The 27,361-nt window shown below is 40.0% G+C and overlaps 2 protein-coding genes across 2 annotated transcripts in view; one reads left to right on the top strand and one right to left on the bottom strand.

Annotated features, from left to right (window-relative positions):
- NME7 (NME/NM23 family member 7) overlaps window positions 1–821 on the top strand; it is a 171,315-nt gene extending 170,494 nt beyond the window's left edge. Inside the window, exon 12 of the mRNA XM_044001429.1 lies at window positions 695–821. Within this exon, the coding sequence (XP_043857364.1) occupies window positions 695–727 (33 nt within the window). The 3' untranslated portion in view covers window positions 728–821. The remainder of the gene's footprint in view (window positions 1–694) is intronic.
- ATP1B1 (ATPase Na+/K+ transporting subunit beta 1) lies at window positions 793–26,484 on the bottom strand. The gene is made up of 6 exons (XM_044001430.1): window positions 25,772–26,484; window positions 20,866–20,994; window positions 9,400–9,555; window positions 7,082–7,266; window positions 4,149–4,229; window positions 793–2,239 (listed from the first exon to the last, which is right to left on the bottom strand). Exons 1-6 carry the CDS (start codon window positions 25,866–25,868, stop codon window positions 1,973–1,975), a joined length of 915 nt encoding a protein of 304 aa, XP_043857365.1. The 5' UTR covers window positions 25,869–26,484; the 3' UTR covers window positions 793–1,972.
- Between the last annotated feature and the right edge of the window lie 877 nt (window positions 26,485–27,361).

The raw sequence follows: 27,361 nt of genomic DNA, 5'->3' as shown, positions 1-27,361 counted from the left end.
TCTGCTACTAATTTGGACTCACACTTTGCTGCTCTGGAGATACATGAAGTCTCAGGTGATATTTTTACAGGATAAACAACAGAAACTGAACAGAGCTCAACACCAAAAGATCTAGTAGGATTGTAAAGTGAAATTACATATGTTTGTTATCTACTATGTCACAAAAATTGCTTCAGCAACTGTATGTCACTATTGATTAAAATCTATGTGGTATTGTCTCCAAGAAAAATATGGGAATTACTTGGGGCATGTCAGTGGGTCTTCTCTTAAAGCCCTTTTCCTCAGGATTGTCACAGTTAAAATAAGAATCCATAAGAGCTTGTGAAGGCTCTGTAAAAGAAGTCTTCTGTTTTCAGAAATGTGATGCCATGTTTTTAGTGTAGGCATTTCCCCAAGTTGGATAAGTGAGACTGAAATTCCAGCTCAATTGTATGAGTCTAGTGCACCTGGAAAATGACTTTCAGCTGATTTTGCCTCACTTAAAAATAAAGCTAATAAGTTTTCACAAAGGCAAAGCAGAGACGTGAACTGAGCTGTAAATGTAAAGGTAGAATGAACTGCACCAATTTGCCAAACATCAACCTGATCTCAGCTTTTTAAAAACTATAACCTAGATTTTACTATATTTTTGTATATTATACAAAGAAGACTGTGCTTCTATAGGAACCACTGAAAACTTGTGTTTATCTTTTAGGTCCAATATTTTTTCAAGATCTTGGAAAATTAGCGACATTAAAGATGCATCAGAAGCAAAGTGGAACCTTGGAGACAAGAGCAAAGCACACATATAAGTAATGTGTTCATTCATTTATTGTCCATTGTTTTAACCTGACTGAATACAAGATCAACAAGAGCACTGTATTCCTGGCAATTATTACATATGTTAGAACATAGATTTTGCACTTTAGACAACATTTAACACCAGTCTATGGGGTACTGCATTGCTTTTTATAAAGTTCAAAATAAAGATTTATTTTCAAACAAGTGACTTTGGTTTATTTCATACAATACACTTTTTCTTGCAGAAAAAAATAAAATTGTACAACTGCATAAATATAAAATTCTTCCACCATGAAAATGGTTAAAACATTCATAAAGACACAGCACCAGCATGTGATGCCTCCAGAGAAAGAAAGGAAAAAAAAGAAAGAAAGAAAATATACAAAGCAAAATAATTAGCCCTATCACCAGCCAAAGTGATAGTTGAACCCAGGTTTCATACACAACTTGAGAACATACTGGAGGACAAGGGAAGAAATGTAGAGACAGCATTCAATACAAAGCACAATACAACCCATCACCTTTTTTTTTTCTTTAGCTTCACTTAAAATTCAAGGGCAGTTTCCCCTCCCCCCTCCCTGGACAATCCTCCCCCCTCCCTGGAAAAAAAAATTTAAATTAAATAAAGCTAACATCACAGGAAAAGGCTCTATGGAGTGTTGTTAAATATGTTCATAGATGGGCCTTTATCTCTAAAAGAGCAAAGCAAAAATAAGTACCATGCCAGTTTTATCCCCATTGAGTATTTACACCTTGGACAGCAAACCTTGCTCACATAAAGTAGAAAACAGATACAATAAAACATGGCTTGAAAAATGACCAGAGTATGCACCTATAGTACTGTACACTAAATAAAATACACAAGGCAGCAATACTTAGGGGCCAGAAACACTGCTTACTACAAGTCAGTTATGGAATCATAATTTACAGTAAAAATGGGCACGTCCCAAGGCTCAATTTTTGTTTTGTTTTTTTTTTATTTTGTCATTTACAGTAGAATAAATATTTTGTTGCTATTGCTACACTTTAAATTTACATTCTAACCTAGTAAATGCAGAAAGCTAGTGTAAAGCATATAGATTAAGTGTAGGTCCCATACGTATGACAGTTTGTTCAAGACTGGTAGGTTTTTGTTTTTTATAACTTTTTTTAAACTTTTTTAAATGGCTAGGGGGAAAGATTGTGCTTGTGATCAGCTGCTCTTTATTTCAAATTTTACATCAAAGCGTCCCTGAAAACGGTCTTTTTCACTGTAGCCGATGTTTTCACCATATGCCTTACACTCTACGCGGACTTCTGTGTCAGTGGTAAGGTTGGTGAACTGCACCGCCAGGAGGGGCTGGAGATACTTGGGCTGCAGGAGTCTACCATAGTATGGGTAATATTGCAGCGGAAAACCAGAATAGCCACCCAAGCCAAAGTATTCCACGTTTCCAACTTTATCCTTATCGTCCTCTCTCTAAAAAGAAGACAGAGATGGTTTTAATTGCTGGCAAGATAAACAATTCCTGCCACCAACACGATTGCTACAGATACCCCCATTTTATTTCTTTCTGAAAAATCTCAGCTCCTTTTAACAACCACCTGAGGGTAATACCATTCTCATTCTGCAAATGTGGAAACCTAGTCCCATGCGGATATCCCCCTTGCCCAAGCCCACTTAACTTGTCTGTGACAAAGGCAGGCCCAAACCCAGCCCTTTTAAATCCCATTCAAGTTTTGGTACCAGATTTCCTCCTTACTTAATTTCTAAAATAAAAAATTTTTTGATGATAACTCCTCTTCAAAGTTTAGATAGTGTACAAGTGTGTGTGTGTGTGTGTGTGTGTGTGTGTGATGAATACTAGGAAGGGAAATACTATGCTTTAGAATGTTCTCTATGCTCCATGCACCTGCAGTGTTCCCATACGTAACTCATCCATGTTCTCGCATTTTCCCATAACCCAATATTTGGATATGGCAGAACAGGAGTCACGTTTTTTCTTCCTCTGCTATTAATTTGGGCTTGAACTTTGCTGCTCTAGAAATCATGAAGTCTCATTAAAATGTCTTTGTTAAATTCAGTACACTTCTGCTTAACTTGATAGCTCCCCTATTCATAAAGGTACTTAAATTTTAGTGGGAGTCAACATGGAGCTAGCCTGCCTCCAGGTCTTCCCTACTGCTGCTAGGCAAAATATATGAACCTGTGATTCCTAAATAACCTCGGTGAGTCACCCCTCCCCCAAGTGTTAGAATGGTTCATCGACATAGAATATGCCATGAGTGGCACTAATAGTTATCCCTGTTTGGCAGTTTCTGAGGGCAGTTAAATGAATATGATCAGCTGCTTTGCCTCTCATTAGACAGTCATCACTAGTCAAGGCAGAGGGGAACTCATGCTGTTGACACCCGTACCTTCCCTATCAAAGCATCACCTTTTAAGAAGCAGTATATCAGGAAAATGAAAGCTCCCCTATGTCACAGTTCAGACAAATAATGATACAGAATGTCTGAAGGAAATTTGGGGAGCCATGAAGCTTATTTTAGAGTTCTACTTTTGGAAACCTGAAGGAATATAAGTTCACCACCTTGAGATTTCAACAAATGAAATATCAGCATAATGACTATACGCTTTGAAAGCAATAAGATAGAGCTTATCTGCCCAGCCTCTCCTCCAGTGCCTTACATAGTGCCCATAGTCAGCACTTAAATGCCCCATTGCTGGATACCAATCTGGAAATGAAGAGCATTCAAGAACTTGGAACATGCTTTATCATTCAATCCTTGTTTCTTGCAATGCTATGAACTGGTCTGATGAAGTTGGGATCAAAATATAGCAAAATGTGCTTTCAAAGGGAGGGTAGCAAGAACAAAGGACAATCCAAGAAGTGCCACTTCTCCGAGTCCTTGCCCATTTAATGGCAGCAGTGGAAATAATCTATAACCTAAACGTCTGACAAAAAGTGTGTACACATAAACCATCTGAGTCCAATCAGAGGTCATGGATAAGAGCTGGAGTAAGTAATAAGCCAGGATTCCTTTTCCCATATGACCTTGATCTTTCTCTTTGAGTGCTACTAACTTAAAGATGACTGGGATGCAAATGAATGTGAGGTAGAAAGATTCTTTCTGTGAGCATATGAACCTGGTTCACAGACACAGGCTGGAGCATGGGATTTTTCTGGCTGTATCTGCATGTCATAAATACAATTCTGGACATTATAAATACAATTCAACTAGAAACTGTGACATGGAAATCAATTAATTTACTGATAGAAGCATATTAGGATTTATACTCTTAATATGACAAGACTCCAGTCGGTCTTATAAATTAACTTTAATAATCCTACTGTTTCTCCCAAAATTCACCCCCCCCATCTCCTTACCTTGCCAGCACAATGAACAGGAAGGACATGTGGATTATATCGTATCATCAGATCCTTGTCCAGGGAATCATTTTTTGGAGGCTAAAAGTTAAATCCATGTAGATCAGTAAGGCAGTAGATTTGTAAACATTGTGAACATACTCATTTTAGTACCAAACAAGAGAATCCCGTCAGGTTGTATCAGCTAATATGGCAGTACACATTACAGTTGGTATGTTGAGATGGCTGAGAAAGATGGTTTTGTTTTTCCTTCCAAATACTTGAAATGCTCCTGACTGTGATTTTCTTAACATGAAATGACAGGCATTTCACAACATTTAAAAATGCTGTAGGAAACCTAAACCCTCTTTATCTTGTGTCACTTTCTAACCTAAGATGCAATCATTGGATCATTGATTTGAGTTTCACAAGACCTTAGAAGTCCCCCCCACCCCATTTTACACCTTAGGAATTGACTCCCAGTGAGGGCAGGTGACTTGTCCAGAAGCCACACAAGTAATAAGTAGAAGAAGTAGGGGCCAAGACCAGGTTTATAGATTGGAGGACCCAAGAGCTCAGAGGAACCTTTTAAGAGCTCTGTTCATTCTACAGATTTTAAAAAGAAGAAAACAATTCTGAGTTCTAGGGAAGTAAAATGACTTGTTCGAGGGGATTAGCAGAGCCGGGGTTTAAGTCTAGGTTCTTTGACTCCAAATTCAGTGATTAACTATCTTACTTCAGGATCAATTCTTTCTTGCCCAAAGATGCAGCAAAATCCTGTCTAACAAAAGTCAAAGCCCATGAGGCAAAGCTTCTTCCTTATGAGTAGGGGGGTCCACATGAGATTAGATTATTAGTGCCTTTGGTTTTAAAAGAAAACTCAAACATTTGTACAGTTGTCTCCAGAAACTTCTGCCAGCACTACATTTAGCTATAAAATGTAAAGAATTATGAAGTTACCTTCTCAAAAGGAGCAGCAGACATATAGTGTGATAGTGAGGAAATTACAAACTTTTGTTTTCTTTCCATTTCAAGGCCAAAAGAAAACACAAAAATTCAATAGATTTACACTTAAGTGGCAGAAGAAATGAGAAAATGGCAGCAAGGAATCAAGAGGAAGTAGGGGGTGGGTTGGGAATAATCTAAAAGTAAAAGCCACTGTAGTTTCCTACTGGGGAAAAATATATATACAATTATCTCAACAAAGCATGATATATTGATCTAGCTGTGTATGTATCAATAGGGAATTCTAGATGATGGAGTCAGGTGTTAACTCTCATGGGAGTATTTAAATTTCACATATATCATCCATCCATTACTAAATAGTATTAGCATAATTTATTAAAATACTTAATGTTCAAGAAGTGATACAGGACTATAGACTCTGAGGAGTGAGTAGAGTTAGTTGTCTCCTCATCCCTTCTATTTCTATAACTCTTTTTCTTTAAATTATTCACATCATATGTTTTATAAGAACTAACCAATGGCAATGAGTACAAGGGAGATCATTAGAACCAGATCTCTGAAATGAAGTGGACTTTCGTGACATCACAGTTTGTGAGGACCAACAATTGACTTTTTTTTTTTTTTAGTGAGGCAATTGGGGTTAAGTGACTTGCCCAGGGTCACACAGCTAGTAAGTGTTAAGTGTCTGAGGCCGGCTTTGAACTCAGGTACTCCTGACTCCAGGGCCAGTGCTCTATCCACTTCTCCACCTAGCTGCCCCAACAATTGACTTTTAATGGTCTGCCCTTATCAGAATTAGAAACATCCTCCAATGCCATGCTCATGATACAAACTGAGAAAGGGGTAAAAAGACTCTTGAAAGGGGCAACTAGGTGGCGCAGTGGATAGAGCACCGGCCTTGGATTCAGGAGGACCTGAGTTCAAATCCGACCTCAGACACTTAACACTTACTAACTGTGTGACCCTGGGCAAGTCACTTAACCCCAATTGCCTCACACACACACACACACACACACACACACACACACACACACACACACACAGAGCCTCTTGAAGAAGATCTGCTTGAGAAAAATGAATTGCTTTTTATTCAGGCTCCAAGAGCGCTGTATTCTTGTGGAGATGGAAAACTACTTAGTATATTTATCCTGCCTTGTGAAATGAAAAGTTCCTCCAATTCTATCAAAGAGTCCAAAGGAGTAGGGTTCATTTCTCTTTTCCTGTACTCTCAAATGACATATATTGTCATTGATGTTTCCTTCATTAGTGCAGATCATGATTTTTCCCATCCTGTGTGACTTGTCCACATTCTCCATAAGATCATCCTTGGACAATATACCTAAGGTACTAGAGGTCTTCCTCTAGGTCATTTTTTTTTTAATATTTCCTGATACCAGTGGAGCATTCAATCTATCCCGAGAGAAACAACTATTACCTAAACATGAACACACACTTTGAGATTTTAACATGAGTGTTTCACATTTAATTTTGTAAAGACTATGTCTTGTAAGACTAGTGTTAAAATGGATATTACTGATCATCCAGTTCAACCTCCTCATTTTTAAAGGTAAATTGAGGCCCAGAAAACCTGAGTGATTTGCCCAAAGTCATACATCTAGATGGTGTCAAAGATGGCCCTAGAACTCTAGTCTCCCAGTTGTTCCAATTGATTCTTCCATACCACAATATTTCCAGTCTTAACACTGAACAAAATTCCATTTAGGGGAAAAATAGGAACACAGCATTGGGTTTACAATAATTTCATCATTAGAAAATTGACCAACTTTGGAAAGCAACAATAATGGTTCTTCCTTAGGGATTACCAGGAGGATAGAGATGCTGTCAGTGGGTCAGAAGCAAGTGTCATTGTACTTCTGGCAGCACCTTCACACCCATTTGATTTTTGTCCTTCCTATTACATAGGTTATCTATGTAAACAGGCTATCCTTGGTGTCTCCATTTGCTTCAGATTTTAGAAGATTACTTGCCTTAGGTTTGAAGCCCAGAACTCGGTTAAGTTTTATGATGATGCAAGGTTTGCCACTTGAATAGCCAAAGGTGTCATCTGTGACTCCAGAGCAATTGCCCAGCCATTCCCGCTTGAACCTGCATACTTTCTTCTTCCCTTGTTCATCATTATACTCTCCTCGTTCTTTGTACTCACTTGGCACCTCTAAAACACAAATGGGAACATAGATCCAATAATTTTCCCTGGCACCAGCAGAAGAAAAGGGAAAGAAAAAGACCTTCACCTACAGCCAATTCTACTAGAAGAAGATTTCAGATTTATCCTGCTAGAGTACTGAGTCTTAAACCCAACATACCATCAATTCATAGCTGAATCATGAATCTCTTCTTTAATGTGCCTAAAAAATGGTCACCTAGCCTTAATTTATTTTTTTTGGTTTTTTTTGTTTGTTTGTTTGTTTGCAGGGCAATGGGGGTTAAGTGACTTGCCCAGGGTCACACAGCTAGTAAGTGTCAAGTGTCCGAGGTCGGATTTGTACTCAGGTACTCCTGAATCCAGGGCCGGTGCTTTATCCACTGCGCCACCTAGCTGCCCCCACCTAGCCTTAATTTAAATACAGCTGGATAAAAATTCACTGTCATATAAGACAATCAATCCATTTTTGTATATCTCAATTTGGGAGTGCTTCTTCAAAATGAGCCAAAAATCTAATTTCACTGTAACTTCCACCCATTGGTCCTAGGTCTGATTTCTGGGAACGATCAAAACAAATCCAATCCCTCTTCTACAGAAGGACCCCATCACAAATTTGAATAGAGTAGCCACATCCTGGATATATCGTCATCTCTCCAGATTAACTCTCTCCAATTCCCTTAACTGAGCACATCCTGGTTTTTAGTCACCTCTCTAACCTCTTTTCGGGGTCACTCTAGCATGCTGATATGCCTTCTACAACATGGACCCAGAACCGAATACAATATTCCAGAAATGGTTTGCTCTGGTCAGACTAGAACAGTGCTGTCATTTAGACACTATTTAAATAGGGTCTACATGAACTCCCCCCAAAACTCTCCCTTCATATGTAACAAAAGGATTTCCCAAGAAGTGGTGAGGCATATATTTCAAGCTATCAGCTTGATGTTGTTCTACCTGGGACATAGAATGATTTATCTTGTTTTCCTATTGACTGCTTTTCTCTCATTTTAAATAATGGGCTATCCAACAATTTATACAGAAAGCTGAACATGAGATGCGTAGTTTGCCCAAGTCAATAATTGTCTATCTTAAAAACAAGATCTTTATAATTAATTAGGATTGAAATCAGGTGGCTGAACCAAATAATCTTAGACTAAGAACATGTTGGTAAATAGGAACACAATCCCCTGAACCTGACTCTTCACTGGTATTGTAAACAGTGTATAAGAGTCATTTAGTTGCACCTTTTCATCAAATGCTCTCTGTGCTACTACTATTTTGGGGAGCTTAGGAAATGACAATTTGATATTTTTAGGTTATAGTTAGTTCCTAGCAAGGGACACATCAAAGCCTCAGAAAAAATAACTGAATAAAGAATTTGAAGCTCAGTGAAAAATGATTCTGCAAGTTAAGGCAAATATTATTCATAAGTAAAGATGTTTTGCCAAACATGAGCTCTCACAGTTGAATTAAATTCCAAATTGTATTATCATAGACTTTTAGGGGCTATAAGGAACCTTAAAGGTTATTTATGCTAAACCCTTCAATTTTCAAGAAAGGAAACAAATGGTTGTTAAGTAACTTGTCCAAGGTCACAGCATCATTGAGTGGATAAGCTAGAACCACAACTCCCAGTCAATTGGTCATATCACTATACCACACCAATTTTACTAGTCGATACACTAAGAAATTACTTTAGATTTTTAAAAGTCTTTCAACTATTATAATTCATCGGGAGATCTGATTGACAGCCCCCTTATAGAGGTAAAGTTGAAAAAATTCCTTTTATGTGATCATACTATAGTTCTCATCTAATAAATCTCATCTAATAAGCCTAAATTAGTCCTCACTGATGTGACTAGAAATAAGAGAATGCTAGGCATCTAATATGTGTTCAATTTTTTTTTCTGTATAGAATTAAGAGAACTGATGTCAAGTAGATCCTTGAGAATGAGCGTTTCTTGGGTGGGTCTGAGAGTAACAGATTGGGAAATGTATACTCAAAATGTCTCAACATATTTTCCATGAATAACTCAAATCGTTTATCTCAGTGGTCATAAGAATCTCTATCTCAGTCATTAGGCCAACAAAAAGGGGAAATATGAATCATAATTCAACCTTAAAACTGTAAAATTCACTTACCACCACACTCCTCAAATTCTAGTTCATTCTTCTGGGCTGTTTCTGTATATTTCTCCAGGAATCGATTAAGGCTCACCACATATGCACTGAAGCTCTGGGGATCACTTGGACGAAAGGAAATTTCAGTCTTTTGGATCTGAGGGATCTGTGTCAATCCTAGACAGGTGAAGGAAGGTTAGAAAACACACACACACACACACACACAACAAAAGCCATGAGTAGAGAGGCAACTATGAACTCAATTCCAAAATATATTCTCTGTACCAGAACATTTTATTTTGTATAAATCATTCTTAGGCTATAGTCTCACCTTTTCCATGAGACCTGATTAAACTAGCCTAAAATGCCTCCTTCCTGCCTCTGAATGTCTTTGATGCTTACTACGTGACCTTGTCCTTGGAGCTTAGCATAGCTGGCCTTGGATTATTAGGGAGTCTGTGTGTGTGTGTGTGGGGGGGGAATTGTGGAGAGAGAGAGACAGAGACAGAGAGACAGAGACAGAGAGACAGAGACAGAGAGACACTCCAGAAAGACTGCCCTTGAGGGTAGGAATCATGTTTTATCTTTGTATACTTCACAGTCCCAAGAATGGAGTAGATGTTCAATAGATGTCAGGTTCTAGGCAGAAGTGTTGATCAGATATTTACACCAAAGTCCTCCAACCAAGATAAAAAGATCAAAGGAGATAAATTTGTATAGCATTAATTTTCCCAGAAAACAAAAATGACATTTAGCATTAATTTATTAGGCTCCATTGAACATAAAATTCAGCCCCCAGCCTTATTCTCTCAAGAACTTTATAGTGGCATAGTTATATGAGATTAAATATCCATACCAGTGTTACAGAACTGGACATTTGGAGGGAGAATAGAATGCAAGTCACACTTTTGGGAAGGATGTTATCTAAGTAACAGTATACATGAGTCAATAATTCTGGAAATCAGAAACAACTAAGTTTTAATCATACTTTTCATATTGTCACCATTTTGTTATCTGTTGTCCTGTATGAAGTTCATCATCACCAAATATTTACTAAGGCTCTTGCCCTCCAGAGATGTAGAATCTAAGGCTAAAAATACTGCTACAGCCATAAAGGTAAGAAAGCAGTTGAATAGATTATTTCTTCTGAATATAGATCATGGGTAAATCCATTTTGCTATATGAGTGTCAGATATGGATAGAGTCTAGCTTAAGCTTTTAAAAAGGAATTAAAATATTAAGAACAATTTGGATAATGGGGGGATAGATTAGAGGACAAGGAATGGGAATAGTCATATTTCCCCTGGGAAGAAGTAGATGAGTTATATAATGAAAAAATTTGCTTTAGAAAAGAAGGGATGGACAGAATAAATGGGTGTTGTAGATTGAATCAAGGGAAGTGAGATATTTGGGGGCTTATTATAGGGTTGCCAAAGGCAGCAATCAGCAGAAATATTGGGATAGGCCAGAGAACTGTGCTAGACATAGGAAATTCAGTGACAATGAACTCATAATAGTTAATACAGAAAATATATAAAAGTAGACATAGGAAAAGAAGAAGGAGGAGGAGGAGGAGGAAGAGGAGGAAGAGGAGGAGGAAGAAGAAGAAGAAGAAGAAGAAGAAGAAGAAGAAGAAGAAGAAGAAGATGATATTATTGACTTAAGATCTTTGGGATAATATCCCCCTGAGATGGGGAAGCTAAGCACATCACAGTGAGTCAATGAACAATAACCCATCATTTAGAGTTTAATCTGTTAATAGTATATTCAAACTGGCATAGCTCCATTGACAGATGGCTATACAGGATTGGCCTAAAGGAGAAAAATGTAAATGTAGACCTATAACCCTGAGAGTCATTTCTGTATAAATTCCAGAAGTGCATATCAGAAAGCTTGTATCTTTTTAAGAAGGATAGTAAGTTTCTTTCTGAAACTTGGTGGTGAAGGGCTGGAGAAAGATTAATTATGTGCCAAGTAGAAGATATAAACAGACCCACCATATCAGAATGGTAGGATTGGTCTAGCTTGGGATTTGGGAAGCTATGGAAATAAAACTAGAGAAATATATTTCAAATGAGCTACAGTGAGAATGAAATTTTATCATGCAGTTAGTCATTTCAAAGTAGTTTTCTTTCAATTTTCTAGCAGTATAGGAAAGTACCAAACATGACAAAATGTATAATTAAGATAGTTTGGAAATATAGAAAGTCTCACATTCAAATAAAGAGGAGCCAGTGTTTAAAAAAGCCTTAGGGCAGTTGTATTAAACATCAGTCACTATGGTTGAGAAATAGGCTTTCTGCCCTCTGATTATATATTTTTTTAAGGATACTAATTCCAAATTCCCAGAGAAAGACAAAATAGGTAACCTAGAAAAGGTAGGTTAAACTAGTCTTCACCTAACCAGGATAAGGAAAGGATGATGCAATAAGGAATAAGCACATGAGTCCCAATCACACACACGATCCCAACTTCTTCCCAAGGCATATTAGTGGTCATATGCTTTGTCTAGATCCTATGACTTGGCTCTCGATTGTGACTTTGCTCACAATAATTATGAAAACAGAGGACAGAACAAAAATTACTTACCTGGAAAGGTTTTAGAGATGTTCCGCATTATGTTTTAAGAACTTAAATGCATAATAAGGAACTTAAATTAGCTCATTAGTTCCCAAATAGTACATTCTGCTAGTTGACCCCAATCAGAAGTCATTGCTGCCAGCCACTCTCATTCCAAGTTCTGGCCTTTTATTAACCACGGTATCTAAGCTAGTGAAGTGACATCTTTCAAGTGTCTGTGACTGATAAGTATCACAGACCTCAGGGAACATGGTCAGGAGTATTTGGACATATAACTACTTAAAAGTTACATTAGCTGGACATACTAATAACCGCCACTGCTAGGTCTTCAGAACCTTTATTGAGATGAGAGAGCTTACTCATGAAAATGTGTGGAGGTAAGAAGAACACATGCACTGTTGTCCTGCAGAAAAGTTCCACAGAATAGGTCTAATGTCTGTCTGCCACAGGGGTTGTACTAGAGTACTTACTTCTAAGGACCCTCCCAGTTCAAGTTCTGTGATTCCCATGGCTGAATCGGGTGTGATACTATATGAACAAAACTCCTTTGAATGTTAAACTTGTGCCACAAACTTCTAAGCCAAAGAGCCTGTGTCCTGCAATGAAAACTATTTCTAAATATCGTTGAGGTCCCATAAAGCACCAGTTCTGATTTGTTATAGTATGCAAAGGGAAGGAGAAAAAATTAAAGAATCTACTTAATGATCTGCCACATGACCAAGGCCTGCTTAGAATCCATTTGGTGTCTGTTCTTTTCCTTATTCCCTTGTGTCACATTTCTAGATTGTCTCCTCTTCTATTTTTATTACTACCTATGATCATTCAGCAGTATTCTTTCCCCTACTGAGGATAGTCTAAGAATTCTCCCTTCTGGCAGTCAGTGAAACTTACTTAACACTCATCTCTTCTTCCTTACCTATTCAGCACTTAAGTAGGGTATTTTAGCTAGGAGATAAAGTGTTTTATACAATCGTTCTGAACAAAAAAGAAAAACCCACCTCTCAAAAGTAATTTCTCATAAGTATCAAATATCTGTGATTAGATACATGTTTGTGTGATGGACGTTTGAGAGTTGGGGGTGGTAGGTGTGCTTTGAGAGAAGGAATTAATATGCATGATACCCACATTTCAAAGTATTCATGAAACACATTTGTAATCTATAATTGGCCTTCTGTAGAGGTTCAGATAAAATTGTGATTGCTTTATTGCAAGACAAATTTAGCATGTAAATAGGAAAAACAGAATTATAACTTCTCCCAAATTGCCACTACCCCATTCCCCTTCTCTACCCTACCTTCCTATATCAGAGCTGTCTGACCATTTTCAACAGTTCACTTCTCATTCACTAAAGCAAAGGAAAGGAGAGAAGAATGGGATTGCACTCAGCAAATTTTTGCTCTATTCTTCTGGAGTGTATGTGCATGTGCATGTGCATGTGCATGTGAGTTTGCACATACATGCGGGCGGACACACACACACACACACACACACACACACAATCTTGAACTGCAACACTTTCTAAGAGTCACACAATTTTAGACTTCCTTCAAGGGAAAGGAGGTATGTGCAGTATTGTTCTCATTAATAGTTCTTTTCAAGCTCAGTTGGATACTTCTGGTTTGTCTCCCTCTCTACTGCTCACCCCTTAAAGTTGTTACTTGTAACCTTGGACAAGGATGAGCTTCGTTCCCAGCGGTCCCTCCCAGCAGCCAAAGATAGCAGAATACCCAATCAGAGGTTTGTGGCGTCAAGTTATATTCCAGGAAGCTGCTTAACCTTTTCTCTCTTGAAATCCCTTTGAACCTGAATTCAAACTGATCATAGTAGGCTATGTACAACTTAACTCTGATTTAACAGTTTAACCATGTTGGGGAGAGGGAATCCAGCTCCCCAACTCTTTCTTGCTTCTTAGAATTTCTTGGTTTCTTTTAAGCCTTTCCTGGTCTCCTCAGCCCTCTCTCCCCAATTATGTTATCTCATATCTGTTTTGTAAATACTAGTATATGCCTGATGTTTTCCTGGGTAAAACGGAAGCTCTTTGGAGGAAGGCTCTTGAGTATTATTTTGCTATTATCTTTACTTAATAAATGTTGATTAAGAGTTGAGACCTTTCCAATGAATAAATCAATTATCCATGATGCATTAAACACTTAGTAAATAAAATGCCTGTGAGCTCAGTTGGTAGAAACTAACAATTTCCTCCTGGAGAAGAAGGGCATGTAATAAGATAAGGGGAAGTTATATGAGAAAAAATAAAGGGAAAAAAGAATAAAAGGTCAAAATTAAAAAAAAAACAACAACACAGTGTCATCCATGCTTTGGTTTGTGAGGGCTAGAAGTTCTAAAGAAAAAAAAAAGGGGAAGGGGGAGGAAGATGTTTTCTTAGGTCAGAGATTGTTTCGAGTTAACCTTCTTTCTACAGTAGCAAGCTTGCAAATGTTGAGATTATTGTATGGTTATCATGCATATCATTCTGTATTGTTGTTCTTTTTTACAACAAATGGCACAATTTAATTCCAGAACACAGCTACCTATGTACTTAACATATATCACCAGATATTCTAGTGGACAGCAGTTTGCATTGAGCCTTCTAGAAGTAAACTAACAAATAAAAATGGCATAGAAGACAACCAACTTCTGATACAGTAATATATATATAAGAATGACACTGCAGTGTAATCTGACCATATATGCTATATGTGTGCAATGTGCCTACCTAGGATTTTATGAAAGCTACCTAAAGAAAAATACTATCCACAGTCCCTCTCAGAAGCCTGTTCTGGGGTTTGACTCACACTATAGGTGAAGTTCTTTCTCCCTCAGGCAGATATGCTGACCATTTGTTACTGGATATCTTTCCTGCCAAGAAGATTTTGTGATAAGCACTTTGATTTTCTCATACAAATTATCTGGCTCCTTTATGTAGTTTATTAGGAAAATGGTCTTAGGGATTTTTGCATAGTGACCATGCATGCTATCTAGGTGCTACAAACATCAAGCTTCAATATTCCATATGCTCGATGAGATGATTTAATAAAAAAGTGCAATTTTATATAAAAAAGAAAAAAAAACCCAAAGAAGCAGCAGCAGCCTAATATTTTTAACAATAGATTTTGCTCAACACTAGATTGAAGAGTAAAGCCTACAAGAAAGAAAACAAATAGAAAACTGTTTTTTCCAATACAAAATGGGTTCATTTACTAAGCAAATAATACCTTGAAATAAGACTCCATATTGATAAAAAAGAAATGTGATGTGGCTCGCCCAAGCATTTAGGTAGGTAAAGGGATACTTCTCCAGTTGGAAGACCCAGGATGACTCTTGGTCTCTCCTTATTCTTTCCTCCCACCTTCCTTTATCTCTTGGCTAATCTATGGTTAGGCAGAGGCTTATATCTGATATTTTTATTTTTTGATGGACAGAATAAGAAGGGATGAAGAGGTATTGTTGGGGGAGTGTCTTCTATCTTTATTCATCATTATTAGCACTGTTGAAATACTGTTTGGCTTTCCTATTTGCTCATAGGAAAGCAGGTTTTGTCTGTGGATACCAAAACATTTTAGATACTTTATTAATTGTCCAGAATTCTAGAGAAAGAGTATTTTATCCCTATTTTCAGAAACCAAAGGAGCTTTTTCTGCTGCTGATTCCAGCAGCAAAAGTAAAGATTCAAGGCCAGAGAGAATAGTGGTTGAGCAGGTTAAGAACTCAGGCTTCTCCACTCCCATATATCATTCAGGGAACTTCTTAAAAGAATTAGTGCTAGAAGCTCTTGCTCTTCCTCAGCCACAAAATGTGTTCACACCCCTTGGGGATTCAAGGCATGAAGGGAAGAGGCAGTTCATATACTTTGGCTGGTGAAAATCAGGCTGCCAAATTCCAAATCAATAGATTCTAATTGGAGAAGACAAATAATTCAGTGAGATTAAGACCCAAGAGGAGTCAACATCATAAGAATGTTGGTCATTTTTAACTTCCCTTCTGAAACCTACTAGAAGAAGAGAAGCCAAAATGAGGGTCATCTTCTTTATCTGTGGTTTGGCAATCCAAAATGTTACTGGGAAAAACTCTTAAATTGCTGTCCTGGGTATTTTGTGAGTTTAAGTTTAGCAGTATATTTAGATTTAAACCACAATATGACACGAGTATTTACTAAGCCCTGTATAGAGGGGTTTGAATTGTGTAAGCTTTGTAAAATTAACACATTTTCAGAAAAGAAATATTTCATAATTAAAAGAAAAGAATTTAAATAAATTTAGAATGCTGGTTCCATTACAATCAACTAATCTCTAGACACCCCAAGGTTCCCTTCTCCTCCCTAACTAGGATAACAAGCACAGGATTTTGACCCTTTTAAAATGTGTTTTATTAAGCACTCTATATTCAAAACACACACACACACACACACTCTTGTGCAAGGAAAATGAGAATGTGCTCTTGTTCGTTACCTGCTTACCAGGAAGCATGTAAGCCTGGAACCTCCCCTGCACCTACCAATTGACATACAGTGACCTGTCCTTTCATTCCACTGGGGTTACATGAGCTTAGTGAGCCAATCAGTATGTGTGAGGAAGCCAGGATTTTCCATTATACTATTTCAGAGGCAGATGAGTGAGCAGAGAGCCATTTAAAGACACAGAGACTGCTTTAACTCCCCACCCTGGCTCTAGCTCATCTGATATCACTGTCTCTTTCAAATTCAATTTGGTGACTTCTTTTATAATTAAATTTAATGATTTCAAACATGAAATCAAAAGCACCCAGCAACCTGATTGACAACATTCAAGTTACAAATGCCCAGGACATCTGTGAGAGAGAATTTTTAAAAATGTAAAGGAAGAGTGTCAGGACAATCAGAAGGTCTTGGACTTAATCTTAAAAGTTGGATTCATTTTTATAAAAACAATCTGGCTGAATAACCAAATTCTTGGTAATCCTTTATAAAGAATAGGGTACTTACTGGAATACAGACAACACCCAAAGATGAAATGCTGCTGGAGGAGAGAAAGAGAAGGGTGGAATGTCCTAACCCATGGCATCAGATAAGCCTGGATGCAGCCTGCCTTGGGGGGGTTGTACTACTAGGGACCTAGGGAGTACCCTTGGCATTTCAGTCTGTTCCTTTACCTCTCATTAAAATCCAAAGAGGTCAGCTCTGCTGAAGACCCCACAGTAATGAAACTAGGAAGGGAAGATTACATAGTATTACATATTTTAAAATCCTTCTTTTCTCTTTAACTATGTTACTACCTTCTTCAAGATTCTTCCCCGATGCTCTTTCCTACCCACCCATTACTGAAAGTGATACGTCCCTCTTCAGCTTTATTTTTGTGTTTTGTATGGATCCCCTTTCTTTGCCCCATCACAGTATGGCTTGAATTATTACATTTTGTGGGGCATGCCATAGTCCCTCCCTCCCATATCCCCTGTCAAATAGAGTATCAGCTCCTTGAGGGCAAGGACTTTCCCCCCTCTTCTTATATTTCTAGTCCCTGACACAGAACCTTACACATAGTAGGCACTTAATAAGTGTTCAGTTCATTGAATTTATTATTTCATATTCCTACATTGCAATTTTCATTATAAACGCTTAGTATTATTTTGTCCCCCTTTCCAGTTTTATTTCATCATCCAATCCATCCCCTGAGGTGTGTAGTAGTGGCGTTTCAGCTGGGCAAGCACTATAGATTCATTGACCCATATAAGCCAGAACTGCACCAAACAACTGCTGTTATTTAATTAGGATTTCCCTTAAGTAAATCAAATTACAAAATTTTTCAGGGTATAAAATTCAGTCCAAAACATGTCAACTAAGATTAAGGCTAAATTGTTATTAATTCCCTCACTAATTTTTATTTCAGAATACCCAGAATTTGCATGGCATTTTACAATTTTAAAACTGCTTTCTCCTAAGTCACTGCACTTGATCACCACAACAACCTTGTGAGATAGATGTGACAAGTGTTTTATCAAAGGCTCCGGGTAAGACCGACAGCTACCAAATGTTAGCCTTAGGACCCAAACCTAGATAATGCTTTGTAGCTCTTAGCATGCAGGGTTCTTTCCACTACATCGCAGTGACTCTCCTCTAATTATATTGTAACTGCAAATAAGAATTATTAACTCTCTTGCTCATTCAAATTTATACCATGTTTATGGAACAGCTAATGCCCATGGGAAGGTAAAGCTCTTTAAGGGAACCTGGATTGTATAGTAGAATTTCAATGTACTTGGAGTTAGAAAACCTGGGTTCAAACCCCAGCTCTGCTATATGTGACCTGGGCAAATAATTTCCCCTTGCTTTGGGCCTCAGTTTTCTCACCCATAAAAGAAGGGGATTTATTCATCTCTTCTAGCTTTAATATTTTGCCATTTGATGTCTAGTGTGGGAAGGTATCACATCACTGAATGGTGACCCCTATTGGTTGATCCAGCATTACCATTTCTTGATAGTAAGAACTTTTGTCCAGCTTGGTCTCCCTTAGCAGAAATCCATCATCATTTAAAAATGTTTATCATAACCCTTAGAAGCATAACATTATATTATGATAGTGTAGAGAACTGCATAGTATCCCTTAAAAAGGTAGGTGGCCAAGGGTGGAGGGGAAGGAATGGAGGAGCTAAAAGAAATTAAGAAGCTGGTGGACAGAGTAGAGAAAGCACAGGGTTTTCTGGGAAGCCCTTTCCCTCTGACTCAGCCCAATGGACAGGAATGCATATTTCCACGATGAGCCATTATCATTCCTTTCGAGAAGTGAGGCTTTGTCAGGTCAATCCATCTGCTTCAGCGACACTAAATTTAGGTGCTAGGAACTTGTCTTTTGGAAAGGGGCCGGGGGGAAGCTAGTTTAGAAGAGACAGAAAGCTTGGTGTGCGAGTTTTGGCCAAGGTCATTTATCCACAGACACACTAATCCCTGTTAAGTCTCCAAACCTGTGACATCTCACTTTTTAATTAGATTTTTGCCCAAAAAGAACATGGGGTAAATTTATACTTTGGAAGAAATTCAAAAGAACTTATGTACCCAAGAGTCTTTTTTTCCCTTCACATTAAGGTAATAAAGAAAAAAAAGTTTGTTCTTATGAATTTGGGGTCAATCTACAGCAAAGAATTGAATAGTAGCAATAGTGAGCTAAAATTAATGTGTAAGAATTGTTAAATGGTTTCATTATTGAATAATGGTTTATTGAATGATGGTGGGGAGGAAAATAAAAGGGTTACACAAATAAAATATGTTATTATTAACACCACAAATCACCACCATTATCATCATTGCAACCTAAAATTACTAGCAGTAAAAGCCACAAAACATATGCTGTATTTTTGGTCACGGAGTTCATGTTGTGTAAATCAGCTTTGTTTTATGATACCCTATAGAATATAAAAATGTTTGTCATATTTATATACATTTCTTTTTGGATGCATCAGAAGGATGTGACAAATTTTATAAGCCAGCATGTATCTCATTCCTGTTATTTTCTTCCCCGTCTCAATCTCCTTTGGTTCAAAGTTAGCCCCACTGGCAAATGGGCTTTGTTTTCTTTTAATTTTATTAATCTTACAAATCATTGAAATAAAAATCATCTGGGAATAAGTCAGCTCTGAACAATGCAACAGTGTTTGCCCCCCTGCAAAACTATTAAATTGGGTTTTCAAAGGGACTGTAAGATTTTTATGTCTCCCCGACTCAGATTTTGCTGATTTTCTTCTGTGAACTTTTTTGACCTGGATAGGACCTTAAAGATTGACCTCTTCTATTGACAGATGAGGAAAATGAGGCATAGAGATATTAAATAACGAGGTTTGAGGTTACACATCGAGTGCCTGAGCAGGCACTTGGCAGGTCACCTGATTGACAATTCAGACTTCTTTCCACTACACCAAGCTGTACCTCATATCCAAAAACCAGATGCCATGGAGGATGGCATTTGATCTATCCTCCTCAGTGCCATGCAGACACCCTTAAGATTGTCACCTAAATACCACTGTTATTAAAAGTGCCTGAACCACGTTCCAGAGAAAGGAGAGAGGGGACAAGTCATTACTGTGTCACTGTAAGACAGCTTCAAGGTCATTTGTAATGTGGGAAAGCAGCAGTCACAACACTAGTCCCCTTTCTCCAGAGTCCTTCCCATGAAGACTTTTAGCAAGAGCTGAGGAAAATGAAAAACTGCTCTAGCGCTAATTGATCACCTCTGATCAAATGCCAAGGACAATGAGGTCTAGACACATAACTTAGTTTAGAGCCAAAGGTATTTAATAACTACTCTGGATGTATGCTGTGGATATGGCATTATTAAAATGGTGGAGAGTTGTGGGGAGAGGGAAAAATAACACGGGTGAGTGGACAGAGGCCAGAAACTGCTTGGCATTTCGTAGGACGTTCACCCCTCCCACCCAGGATGATCAAGTGTCAAAGGAGAATAGTTAGTTAAACCACAGCACACTAAGATATGGAGAATATCAATGTTCAGTAAATAGCCTGATAGACCAAAGCCTAGAGAGAGGGGTTAAAATAAAAGGTTCAAGGTCAAAAAGCAAATCAGAAACAAAAAGGAGATCTGAAGCCAGAATCCCTACCTCCCAGACATTGTGATAACTAATCTTTAAGTGGTTTACTTGCTGTATTAGCCTAAAACATTTATCTCCAGCTTTGAAAGTGAAATATTAAGATTGTTTACTAAATTATGATGAAAGTTGCTAAGAGGTGGTTTCCCTTCATTTGTGTCCTGTGAGTGAGAAGATTTCTCTATCCTGGGGAATTGGGCACTGCAGTGCAACCTGATCACCTTAGGAATGAAGCATTTCTCTTTCCCTTTCCAGAGGTCATTAAAAATTATATGACTTTAAAATAATAGTTTTAACTCCACTATACTAGAAAACTGAGCTTGGTTGTGTTTGTTTTACCTGGTGGTGCTACTCGATCCTGGTATTTAGGTTGGAATTCACTGATGGTGAGCAGCATCACTTGGATGGTCCCAATGAATATGCCAGCTAGGCACCCATAGAATATTAGGTAGAAGAGGAGGATCTTAACTGCAAAAGAACAGACAGAAACACAAATGCTTTGATGCAGTCACATGTCTCAGTGTGCAAGTCTGATCACCAGATGATGAATGGACTTCCTCATTGCCTTTCCACCCCTCTCTCACTGAGGCGCCTATGTCAAGACAGTAAAGGAAAAGAACCAATCTTCCCAACTCATTCTAGTGTGTGGGGGCAACATCTTAAAGGGCTGGGACTGTTCCAACATGGTGAGCCAGGTCATTGATTGTAATACCATGTCTACATGTGGATTTGTAAGAAACATCCAGACAGGACCCAATGTCTTTATTCTTTGGCGATTTGATCGTTTAAGGCCTTAAATTAAAAAAAAAATGTCTCTCTTTAAAGGTGGCTACCATAAAAAAACCTGGAACTAGTTTTCAATGTCAGAGCAATGTCCTTCAAATGTGATGACAAATCTCCCAGAATACACTTCAGTTTCCTCACGAGAGGGGTTGGACTAAATAATTCCTAAGATATCTTCTACTTCTAAACCTGCAATCCTCTATATTAACTCTCCTAGTTTACTAAGTATGTATCTAATATTTCTTCATGCTAAAATTCTATATTTGAGAATCCAGGCTTCCCCCAAATTAAACACTGCATCAGCTTCTATGATAGGGGTTCTTACCCATGGATCCAAAGACACAAAATAATGGTTTTAAATGGATAAAATATGTAGGAATACAAAGGAAGCCTGTTATATAGAAATATATACATGTAGTATAAATATATATTTCTATGTAATTATATATGCCTAGATCATAGTAAGATCCAAAAAAGTCCAATTTAAGCTTCTTCAAATATTAACCACCCTTTATCTGTGTCACTCACTAGGTGTAATATCATATGTGATATAGATATAATGTAATGCTGAAAGGAACAAAATAAAAGGGAGGGGGACTATCCCTCCGTTCCATTTTATTTAATTGTTCACTTAGTAATAGTTATCTTCTTTTTAAAAGAGTAAGAAATGGCTTCAGCACTTTTCACCTTCCTTTTTCCCAGCAGTTAAATAGCATGGAGGTCAAAATAGCTGCAGAAGCAAAATTGAAGCACATTGACTGGAATGAGGCTATCAGTTACTGGTTTACAAGGATTATCTCCACTGATTAACTGCATAGTAACATGCTGTACTAGGCATCGCCAGGCAGTCTGCAGTAAGGCAAAGAAAGCCCATGCCAAAAGACTCCATGCTAATGGGGAAGTAGTAATAAGTGAGAAAACAAGGGAGACGGCAGATTAAAGAAGGAATCAGCAATACGACGTCAGCAGAGGGTCTAAGAGACTTCAATAGTTGTGAGTGTTCCATTAGTTCTTTTCGAGGACAAAAACAGCTGAATCTCAGGGAACAAACATATGATGAAAAGAGTGAATGCTCGCTTCTGTATTTTTCTGAGCCTGCTTTCTGTGGGCAAGAAATAGCACAGAAAAGTAATTTTAAATTGCTTCTGAATCCAAAAGAGGGTAGTGAAGAGGAGAGACAAATTCTACTCTAGCACTCAAAGGGTTAAGCCCAGTATTCTGTATCCAAGCAGCAGTAGGCAAATGGTAGTAACATGACGTCAAGAGAGATTTGGAAAATTTTTCCAGGGAATGCTCCTAGGAGGTACAAGGAGAGGTGGTAACAAGATGTCTCTGCCTTTGATTCCCACCCCCCTCTCTCCTTACTTACCCTTTTTAGCTCACCTCAACATATAATTCTTAGTTGAGTACCTGTTAGCTTTCTTCAATGTTCAGGGCACAATATTATTCATTTAATGGGTTACAGACACCTAAAGGTAATAACCTGCCAACAAGGTACATAATCCTTCTAGGCTGAACACCCCATCCAGTTACGTTATAAGTAAAGCAATTGACCTCAAGAACAAACAGCCCTTTCACATAAAGTTGACTGGATATCCACAGAGGAGTAAGGAATTTTTGTCTTTTAAGGACATATTATTCAGCAGACTGCCTGCCATAAGGGTACTAGATTAGAGTCCACAATCTGGTCCTGATACCTTCAAAAGGAGTATCTTGGTCAATTACTGGGGAGGGAGTGGATTCAATGCAAGTGGGATGGGGAATCAAACCGGCTGTGGTTTGTAGAAGGAAAATTAGCCAACAGAAGCTTTTGGAGAGGAGGGCAGAGTGCCTTTCATGTGCCTTAGGCTATAGGTGATGATAAACTAGCATCTGGCCTAAGCTTAAAAAGGAAAAAAAACCTATCCATCCTGTGTTTATTGTTATATTAATAGAAAGAAGAAATGCGTCCGATGATTTAAGGGGTCCTTTCCTTTCAGTTTCTGCAATTCAAGCACATAAAAATCTCCTCTGTTCATCTTGGTGAAAATCTAGCTACAGGTAAAAAGGAGCCAAGGGCATCTAGTCCTCTTCCCAAGGGCATCCATGTTTTACTGCCAGCTTGGAAAGGCTAGTTTCATCTGTTTAAAGCAAATGCCTATCTCTTTCTCTGTTATCAAGGGGGAGAGGGTTAAACTCTCCTTTCTTTTCCCTCCTACTCTAAAGGGATTAGAAAAAAATGTAAATATATATGTATGTATGTATAATCCTGCCTTTTCCCCTCCCCCATGCTAGAACATGGTATGGATAACTCAAACAGGAATACATCACCAAACCAGTGCCATCAAAAGATAGGTATATGTTCATATCTCTCTATATCAAAGTGCATCTTCTAAGAGGGTATATTAAAAGCATAGGTTTATAGAGATATACACATAAGGCATCATTTTCTTATTAGGTTGGCTTTGAGAATTAGCCATTCCAAACCATATTACCTTTTAAATCAAATGTTATTCTAAGAAGAATCATAGAATGAGGAAAAATTATATATCAGTGGGAGAAATACCACAAGAAAGTTATATATCTTGAAAATTCACAGATATGCCTGGAGAATCTGGTGCATTTCATGCTTATTTTGACATTCTTCAATGGGCAGGTATAATAAGTGTCCTTACTGTCTTTCTGGGAAGGAAGGAAAATCAAGGAAGGGAGTAGTCAGCAAGCAACGGGGAGAAGGGCTGGGTTAATCTGTTGTGTACCTAGCTGCCTCACTCAAGTTACATCTAGTTGCTAGGCGATGGCCCTTTCAAGGAGCCGTTCACCATAGGCTTTCTTGCTTCTTTCCAACCTTACCCTCAGTATTCTCTGCCAATTATTTGGGTTTTTTTTTCCCTTCCAAATTGAGTAAAAAAAAAAAATCAGGACATCCTTTTCATTCAAGTAATCTACCTTTTCACTCCCCCCCTCCAAAAAAAAAAAAGGAAAAAAAGCAATGCCTCAAAGTCCTACATTTTCCCTTATGCAGGTTACCCATGTTTCCTTGTGACACCTTGGAACCAGGTTTCACCTTGACTAACCTTGGAGTGTGATGCATTATTAACCCTTTGCTTTCAATTAAACTCAAGGGAGACCTACTACTGGATGCATTAATTTTTTAAAAATGGTCTCTTCTCTTTTCTTCCATTTCAAAATGTCAGCCAACCACCTTGTTTTCCTGACTCATTCTGCTGCTTCATCCCACAGATCCTCCCATCTAAAGGCACTGCATCAGCTCCTATCAAGGGTTTGGTGGTGGCGGTGATGCTGATGATATTGGAGAAGGAGGGGGGCAGTGATGCAGGAGGGGGGAGTTCCCTCCCTCTATCCCTCCCTCCCTCCTTTCTGGGCCGCAGTCACGACTCTTATAGATTTGACTACAACATGCCCTTCAAAATGACCTTTTTCAAAAAAAAAATGTCACCCTTTCCCAAAGCGGAAGGAGAAAGAAGCAAGGGGTCTTATTTTCATAGAAAACTGCCTATTAGACTTAAGCAACAGGCTAGCCATATATTTACCTGTATTGGACTTAAGGAAATACTGACATACATATATAATAAATATATGATCTGCTACTGTACTTATGGTTATTCATTTCCTAAAACAAGCTTTTCTCCAAAATCTACCCATGATGCTAATTCTGTTCACATCCATTTAATCTTTAGGTGGGGGGGAACAACAACCAATAGATTTCCCCATAATTCCATTTCAGAGTCAAGGTTCAAATCAGTGTCCTGACATTGAGAAACCCCAGTGCTGTAAAAGACTCTAGGGCAAGTCATTGCGGGGGTGGGGGGTGGGGGGGAGCCTCTAAAACCATTAGGATGAAATACCGCAGTCTGGGCACTCCATACTGCCTCCTCTACGCTTCTTTCCCTCTTTCTAGAAGCCCATTTCAAGGCTAAAGGAAGAAAGATGTTAAAATTCACCCTCATACCTTAAAACAGACATTGCATTGGTTCGAATTACTTATATATGCTCTGCCTAATCTCAGTCCCAAACCCCCCTTTTTTGGAGGGTGGGTGGGGGAAGGGAAGCGGGGGGGGCATTCAATGCTCTAGGTGCTGGATTATGTACCCCAGGAAAGCGTGCAAGGGCTCCTCGCTACCGTAGTTTGCCGGTTATGATATGGCCACCAACTCCCCTTGGCTCGCATGCTCTCTCTCTCTTCCCCCTCCTCTCTCTCCCTTTCCCTTGCCTTTTACAAGCGATGACAAGCCGGGGACAGGCAGAATGGCCGTGCCTCGCCGCAGTCTCGCAGCTGGATTAGCGCCTTACGGCTCACCCAAATCCTCCCTCATTCCCCCTCCCCCCATCCCCCTTCCCTCCCGCAAGATGCGGTGCAGAGTCCTCAAGTATTGGCCGGGAGCTGGCAGGTGGGAAGGGAGCCGCAAAGGCTGCGAGGGGGAAAAGGAGAGGACCGATGTGGGGGTTGGGGGGTGCTTACACCAACTGCCGCCGGTCCTGCCCAAAAACTCCTTTTTCTCCGAGTTCCAGATGAATTTCTTCCAGCTCCCTTCTTCCTTGGCTTTCCCGCGAGCCATGGTGGCGGGTCGTCAGCAAGCTTCCTCCGCAGGGAGACTGAGGCGTCCCCCCAAGCAGTCCTCTCCTTCTGCCTCTCGGAAGCCGAAGGTGCCGCCGGGTGGTGGCGAGCCCTGGTCCCCTGGCACCGTCCTCCTCCGCTAGGCTCTCTCCGCAGCCTGGACGGACGGACTGACGGACAGACTGCGCCGCTGCCGATGCGGCTCAGACTGCGAACAAGGAGGTGGAGGTGCTCGGCAGTGCAGGAGCCGAGGCAGAAAGAGGGGAGGAGGGAGAGAGAAAGAGAGGGAGGGAGGGAGAGAGGGAGGGAGGAAAGGAGGGAGGGAGGGCTGGACTCCGGTGCCCGGCACTTATTGGTGGGCGGATGATAGCTCTCGGTCTCTCTTTGGTTATACACGCGCTCTCGCCCTCTGGGGGTTTGGTACTTAGCAAACAGCCGCTCTTGCGGGTGCCCCCACTGCTGCTGGAGACCTGCTCTTCTCCCCACCTCCTCGGACCCCTGCAGAAGCTGGGGCGGGGGAGCGATGGGAGAAAGAAGGACGGTTGGACCGAACGACCGAATGACAAGTTGGCCAGGAGACACACGGTCGCCTAATGGAGAGAGATAGGCTCGGAGAGCACCCCCCAACCTTTACTATATACCGCTACGCCGTGTCTGGAGGCCCCGCCCACCCTGGGCTGGGCTAGCCAATTGTCAGTTCGAGGGAGGCGGAGCCTCTTGCCCGAAGGGGCGGGCACGGGGCTGGAACAATGGAGCGAATGAGAACCAGAATGTTGAGGGACTCGGGAGCTGGGAGGAGAAAAGAGGGACAGCAGTGTGAGCTCTTCCCCTCCCCTCTCTCTCCCCCCGCCCTCCCCTCCCCGCCTTCCCGGAGTTTAGGTCCTCCCCCGAGCTAGGGGCCCGGAAGGAGGAGAAGGAGAGACACCTGAGTGGAGGATTTGGGACTTGATTGGCCGAAGCTGCGGCTGCCGCAGTAAGAGCCGCCACCTTGCAAACGCACCCTGGCTCCGGTCTGGCAACCCGCTGAGGGGGATGGGAGTGGGCTTCGTGGATGCAAACCCTCCCCACCTCCCTCCCTCCCTGTCCGGCTCCCCTCCTCCTCTTCCTCCACCCTCCACCTCCCAGGCCCTTGGAGGAGAAGGTCACCCCAGGACGCTTCTCCACTGCGGGGACTCTGCCCTGGGGGCTCCTCCCCCATCTGCTTCCTCCCTCCCTTCTTCCCCTTCTCCCTCCCCTCCAAGTCCTCTCTGTCCGCTCTCTCTGCACCTGCTGCCCTCCGTAACCTCTGTGCTCCCCACCCCTGGAACTACGGCCCTGGCCCTCCCCTAGTCACCGGGGCCCAAGCCTGGCCCTGGTCCTGTATATTCTTCCTGCGCGCTGCGGAAAATTGCCACCCGGGAAGGGAGTAAAAGAGTGGCCAAGGACCCGCAGAACAACCCCCACCCCTTCCCTCCAATCACCACCCATACCACTACCAGGAAGCTCTCAAATAGA

Source organism: Dromiciops gliroides, chromosome 4 (genome assembly GCF_019393635.1).
Source record: "Dromiciops gliroides isolate mDroGli1 chromosome 4, mDroGli1.pri, whole genome shotgun sequence".
Lineage (NCBI taxonomy): Eukaryota > Metazoa > Chordata > Mammalia > Microbiotheria > Microbiotheriidae > Dromiciops > Dromiciops gliroides.
This window is presented reverse-complemented; position numbering and strand designations above follow the sequence as displayed.

Excerpts from the sequence above, each read along its gene's own strand:
- ATP1B1 (XM_044001430.1), bottom strand. The coding sequence starts at position 25,868 with ATGGCTCGCGGGAAAGCCAAGGAAGAAGGGAGCTGGAAGAAATTCATC. Across the intron at positions 4,230-7,081 it reads TTCTGGGCTTCAAACCTAAG|CCTCCAAAAAATGATTCCCT; the intron begins GCAAGTAATCTT and ends TTTAACTTTTAG. Across the intron at positions 2,240-4,148 it reads CTGTTCATTGTGCTGGCAAG|AGAGAGGACGATAAGGATAA; the intron begins GTAAGGAGATGG and ends TCTTCTTTTTAG.